This window comes from Chinchilla lanigera, unplaced genomic scaffold (assembly GCF_000276665.1).
Source record: "Chinchilla lanigera isolate Chin_1 unplaced genomic scaffold, ChiLan1.0 scaffold00169, whole genome shotgun sequence".
Classification (NCBI taxonomy): Eukaryota; Metazoa; Chordata; class Mammalia; order Rodentia; family Chinchillidae; genus Chinchilla; species Chinchilla lanigera.
In genome coordinates, this window is record NW_004955570.1 from 1,656,725 (window position 1) to 1,662,303 (window position 5,579).

The 5,579-nt window shown below is 61.3% G+C and overlaps 1 protein-coding gene across 1 annotated transcript; it reads right to left on the bottom strand.

Annotated features, from left to right (window-relative positions):
• Positions 1–1,434: 1,434 nt before the first annotated feature.
• Positions 1,435–4,155, bottom strand: LOC106147509 (neural Wiskott-Aldrich syndrome protein-like). The gene is made up of 2 exons (XM_013509427.1): positions 3,585–4,155; positions 1,435–3,207 (listed from the first exon to the last, which is right to left on the bottom strand). The coding sequence occupies exons 1-2, from the start codon at positions 4,053–4,055 to the stop codon at positions 2,815–2,817; spliced, it is 864 nt and encodes a 287-aa protein (XP_013364881.1). The 5' UTR covers positions 4,056–4,155; the 3' UTR covers positions 1,435–2,814.
• Positions 4,156–5,579: the final 1,424 nt, after the last annotated feature.

Sequence of the window (5,579 nt, forward strand, 5' to 3'; positions counted from 1 at the left end):
AGGAGAATCCCAAGCTTAAAGAGAAACCGTGTCTCAAAAAATAAAAAACATCTGGAGACGGAGCTTAGCAGTGGAGCATCTGCTTGCCTAGTATATGCAAGGCTTAGTTCAATCCCCTGCTAAAAACCAGAGACAAAGGATTGCTCCCCTGAGAACAGGTCCTGCGGGCCCCAGAAAGGAAGGACCCGCCCTTCCAAGGCCTGAGCACCACAAGAGAGAAGAGACACCTGTGTGGGTGGAAAGAGAAGCCCAGAGAGGTTGCTGCCCTGGCTGAGGTCACACAGTGCGGCGGGAGGGAGGGTCGGTGAAGCTGCAGGTCTGGGCTGGGCCCGGCCAGCCACCAGCACCTCGGAGGAAGAGGACTCCCTTTCACTCACACACGCACTCCCTCCTTCCTTGAACAATTGCTCCTGGGGCCTGCTGTGGGCCACTCCTCCAGTTCCAGACAGACAGAAGCCCAGGGGCCAAGAAGGGCAAACGCTCCCTGTGCCACTGGACCAGACCCCCGAGGCCCCTGGGCCTCAACGCGCCCTCTGTCAAGGGGGCACAGAAAGGGTCTCTGGGGCCAGGGAGGGTGTCAGGCCCTTGTCAGGAAGCACAGAAAAACATCCTAAGCAGAAGCAGCACGGTCTCGTGTCATCAGCCACGGACACAGAGGCGCTGGTTTCCACGGTGAGGGTCGCAGCGTGGGCTGGGACGGGGCCCATGGGATACGGGCAGAGCGGGTTCATTATGGAGAATAAGCCCCACCCACCTGACCCTCCCCGAACTCGAGGTCTTGCACATAGGTGGCCCCAGCACCTTGGGAGTCCCAGACTCCAGAGCCATATTCCAAAGAGGCCTCTATTGTTTCTAAATGACCCAGTGTTCCTTTACAGCAGCAGCAAACTGACTCAGAAGAGGTTGAGGGCACCTGAGCAGGGTGTTGAGGACTCCATAGGAGTCCTTCCCACAAGAACTGGGAGAAAAGTCAGGTTTCCACATCTTCTAGTGTTCTTGTAAAGGATGGGGGGGGGTCAGCACTTCTATAGCCTTGGCCCCGCAGAGCACATGGGAAAAATTAGGAAGGGAAGCTAGGCGTGGTGGTGCACGCCTGTAACCCTAGCACTTGAGGAGGCTGAGGCAGGAGGATTCCAAGTGTGAGCCTAGCCTTAGTAACAGCAATTTAGCAAATCCTTGTTTCAAAATATTTAAAAATATTTAAAAAGGGCTGGGCACGTAGTTCAGTGCGAAGGCCTGGGTTCAGTTACCAGTACTGAAAAAATCAAATCAAACAAACACACGAAAGAAAGAATTAGAGGGGAAGGTGTGGCCATCGTTGACCTTGTGGACAGAGAGCCAGAGAGACGGCGGCACCCTTATCCCATTTGACAGGTCAGAAAGCCATCCCGGGCACATCGCCCAGCACACAGTAACCGCAAGACACACAGCAGGTCTTCTCGTTTCTTTAATAATGTTTTCACTGGGCCCTGCTGTCTCAGCGCTCAGGAGGCGGAGGCAGGAGGATCACCATGAATTCAAGGCCAGCCTGGGCTACACAGTGAGACCCTGACTCAAAAGACAAATAAATAAAGAAATAACAATAAAAATTATTCATAGGAGCAGGACGTGGGGTGTAGGAGAAGCCCAAGGTGGGACCCAGGAGAGCAGGAGCTGCTGGTGCCCCAGTGGCCTTCAGATGTCACGGCTCTTCCCTGACACCCACTTTCCTGGGGTGACATGAGCACGCTGGGTGAGGGGCCTCTCCCTGGGTCCTGGGGCCAGAACAGGCCAGGGCCGGGCTGCCCTGATGATGGAGGTCACATGCCTCCTCGTCCTCCTCCACCAGTGCCGCTCTGCTCCTCATGGCCTTCTTCTGAAATAGATCTCTGGCCAACTCTCGGTTCCTTCTCTGCCCACACACACCACCCTCCACCCTGGCCTGTCCTTGATTACCTCCCAGCACAGGGCACTCACTACCTACAAAGCTGCTGTCACCAAGGATGGGTGGTTCACCTGGTGAGGCTGACCGGACCTCTCTGGATAGCTTCCTCACTCTGCCTTGGGGGGGGTGTCCCCCTAGAACAAGCCATGCCCCTGCCCCAGGCAGCCCTTTGGGACCCCGGAGCGCAGCCTAGGAGTCAGTTTCTCTCACCAGCTGCCAGTAGAGAAAAGGCAGAGATTTGCCTGCAGCAAACACAGCAAATCCTTCCACAAACACACTCTCCCTGCACGGGGCGGAGGGAGCTGGACGAGGCCTCCTGGAGACCAGCGCTAATTGTGCCTCACAGCCCAGCTAGAGGTCCCTGCGGTGGCTCTGCAGTGGGGTGCTCCAGTTCCCTCTGTTCTCAAGATGCCTCTCGAGGGTCCTTGCTAGCTTGGTGCCTAGGGCTTGTGGGGGGGGCCGTGGAGAAGTGCAGGGTGCTTGTTCCTTCCCGCCTTTCCTCCCTGGGGCCGTGCCCCCCTGCGTCTTTATTTATTTACCAACTATTTTGGGGTGTTTTTTTTTTGAGGCAAGCTCTTGCTCTGTAGCTCAGGATGGCCTCACACTAAGTTGCCCAGGCTACATTCTAACTCGACATCCTCCTGCCTCAGCCTCCCGAGAGACGAGATCACAGGCACGTGACACCCCACCGGGCCTGGTGGGTTTTTCATCTGTGAACGATTAGCTCTCAGCTGGAAGAGTGAGGGCACCGGGAGACACGAAGGGGCAAGGTGAAGGGAGGTGATCTCTGTCGGGGGAGACGGCTCGGTCTGGGACAGCGCGGGCCTGCTCAGAGCCCAGCTCCGGGTGTCTCAAGCCTGACTGTGCTGATGTAAAACCCAGGTCGGAGCTCAGATAGCAGGGTTCAGTGGCCCGAGGCCCAGGAATCTGCAGTTTAACAAGTCCTTGACCACGAAGATTGGGAGCAGATGTCCTTGGTGAAGCATTCTGGCTGTTCTGCGCCTGCACCGGGTGGGAGCCTGGAACACGGAGCCAGAAACAGACCCGAGCTGGCGCCCGGCGGGGACGGCCCTGGGCGCGCGTTCCACACTGAGCTGCTTCCGCCTCACTGTGGGCACTGAGAGGCTGGGGAAGGCCTGCCCTGGCCTCCTCGCTGGAGCCTGGGCGTGGAGGAAGCACAGGCTGTCCCCACCCGCGCGGGCAGGTGTCTCTGGAAGGCATGTGTGAGGCAGAGCGGTGGGTTTGAGTCCCGGCTTCCTCCTTTCTGTCTCGATGACTCGGGGCTGGCAACCAAAGGAGGGACAGCTGTGTCACCTAGGAGGGGAAGCTCCAGGGGCTTCATCTTTTCACGGCACTGAGGATTGAACCCAGGGCCTTCACACTGAGCTCTGTTGCCAGCCCTTTTTTTGTTTTGAGACAGGGTTTCGATAGGTGTCTAAATTGCCCAGGCTGAGCTAGAACTTGGGATCCTCCTGCCTCAGCCTCCCAGCATGCTGGGATTACAGCTGTGCACCACTATACCCCACCCAGCAAGCATTCTTCTCAGAGTGGGTCCCTAAGATTGTAAAAGCTTCAAGTCCCACAAAATCTGGCTCTGGTCCCACCGCCTAACAGTGCCACTGGAAGATTTATCATGGGACAGGCAAACTCCCCCACACACCTGTGTGCAGGGAACAGGCAGCCTCCTCAACGCCTCAGCCTGGGCACCTTGGTCAGGGCCCCGCGTGTGTCCAGGGCCAGCTGCCCCTCTGTTCTGACTGCCTGTTACCCTCTGGCCCTCAGTGCCTGAAACATTTCTAGCCAAACAGCAGGGACCAGGAATTTGGGAAAATGGAGGAGGTGGGGGTGGGGAAGGGAGAGAAGTGGGGGAAGGGAGGGTGAAAATGAGGAGCCAGAGGGTGAGGGGGACCCGGGCAGACCCCTCTGGCTGCCCCACGAACGGCCAGGCCATTAAGGAGCCCGCTGGAGGCGCAGGTGTGAGGACCTGGCTTCGGCAATGCCCTTCGGAAGCTGGGGGCAGGGAGGAGGCAGGCCCTGGAGAGCCACAGGTGGGGGGCGGAGGAGAACCCCGGGCGCGCGCGGAGAGGCCCCCAGCGCACACACCCGTGCCAGGCTGTGTCCCGCTGCCCATCGCCTGACATTTTCAAAACCACACAGCGGTGGGGAGGGGGCAAGCGACCCGGCCAGGACTGGGGCGCAGGCCCTCCCCACTGCGTCCTCTGCCGTGGGGCCCGGGGCACACAGTGGGCCGCAGCGAGGAGGAAGCAAAGGGCCGGGCTGTTCCCGCGCCCGCCGCGCCCTCTCCCCGCCCCGCGGCCCTGGGAGGTCTCGGCCGCTTCCTCGCAGCTTCCCCCGCGCCGCTCCCGGAGCGCACCCCGACGCAGCTTTCTCGCAACAGACCGGCGTGGGCGCCCCTCACACCCCGACCCCGCGGGAGGGCGGGAGGGTCTGCGCTGCCCCCCGCCCTCCCCGCCTGGCGGCGCTGAACCCCGATGGGGCCGTGGATAAAGGAGCCGCGAGGCACCCCGGGGCGGGGTCCAGGCCGGGGGGGGCGCCGGGCTGCAGGCGTGCGTGCGAGGCCCCTCGTTTCGCTGCCTCGCTCGCTCGCCTGCGCCGGCTTTTTCCCTTTTTCTCATTGCTTTTTTTTTTTTTCTTTCTTTCTTTCCTGGAGCAGAGCCCGGCGCCAGGAGTCTGGAACCGGCCTGACAAGCTTCTGAGTTATGGAGGGGGGAGGGGCGGGGGAGGGGCGGGGGAGGGGCGAGGCGAGGACGGCCCGGGGGGCGGGGCGCCCCCACTTCGGGCCAGGGAGGGTCTGATCCCCGGCGAGACCGCCTGTAGTCCCGAGACCGCAGCTCCAGGCTCGCGGGTGCGGAGGGGGTGCGCTGCCTCAGCCTTCCCCTCGAGCGCCGCATTCCTTTCCGCTGAACTGGGCGCCGCGCCCTGCCTGGCCGAGGAGGGGGGCTGGCTTGGTCCCCTCAGCCCCCGGCTTCTTTCCCAGGCTCTCGCCGAGCCCCCAGCCCCGGGCCATTAGAGATCGCTGGATCCATTTTCAGGGTGCTGGACCCGCCTGCCCTGGGCTCCGATCCCTGCTCCTTGCCTTTGCCCGGGTCTGGGGTCTGCACCACTCCCCCTCCCCATTGCTTGTGGCCTAGGGGCGCACAGTGGGGTGGTTAACCCTGGCTGAATCTGCCCAGGCTCCCCCTGCCGCAGGGCCGAAGATCCCCACCGCTGGAAACACAGGCCCCAGACTCCGGGGAGGGCCGCCTGGATGCTGGGGGGCCCCAGGAGCAGCCGCCTGGCCTTTCCCCAGTGCTGGCCAAGCCGCCCATGGCTGAACCTGTTTATTTGGGGGGCCCCACCCCCACACACCTCTCTTCCAGCCCTGCCTGCTCCCCAGCACCTAGCTGGGTTGGTGGGCTGCCCTGCACAGCGTGGCCCTCCCTCCAGGCCACCTGTGACCCGGGCTGGGGACAGGGGTGAGCTCCCTGGGCGCCCCAAGGTTCTCAAGGCCATTTTGTCACTGTTTGGTTTGGCTTTGCGGAACTGCAGATGGAAGCCAGGGCCCCGTACTGAGCAGGCTCTCCAGCCCCTTTCCAAAAGTTCCTACGTTTTATTCTGAGACAAGGTCGTATTAAGTGGTTGAATTGCCTGTGCT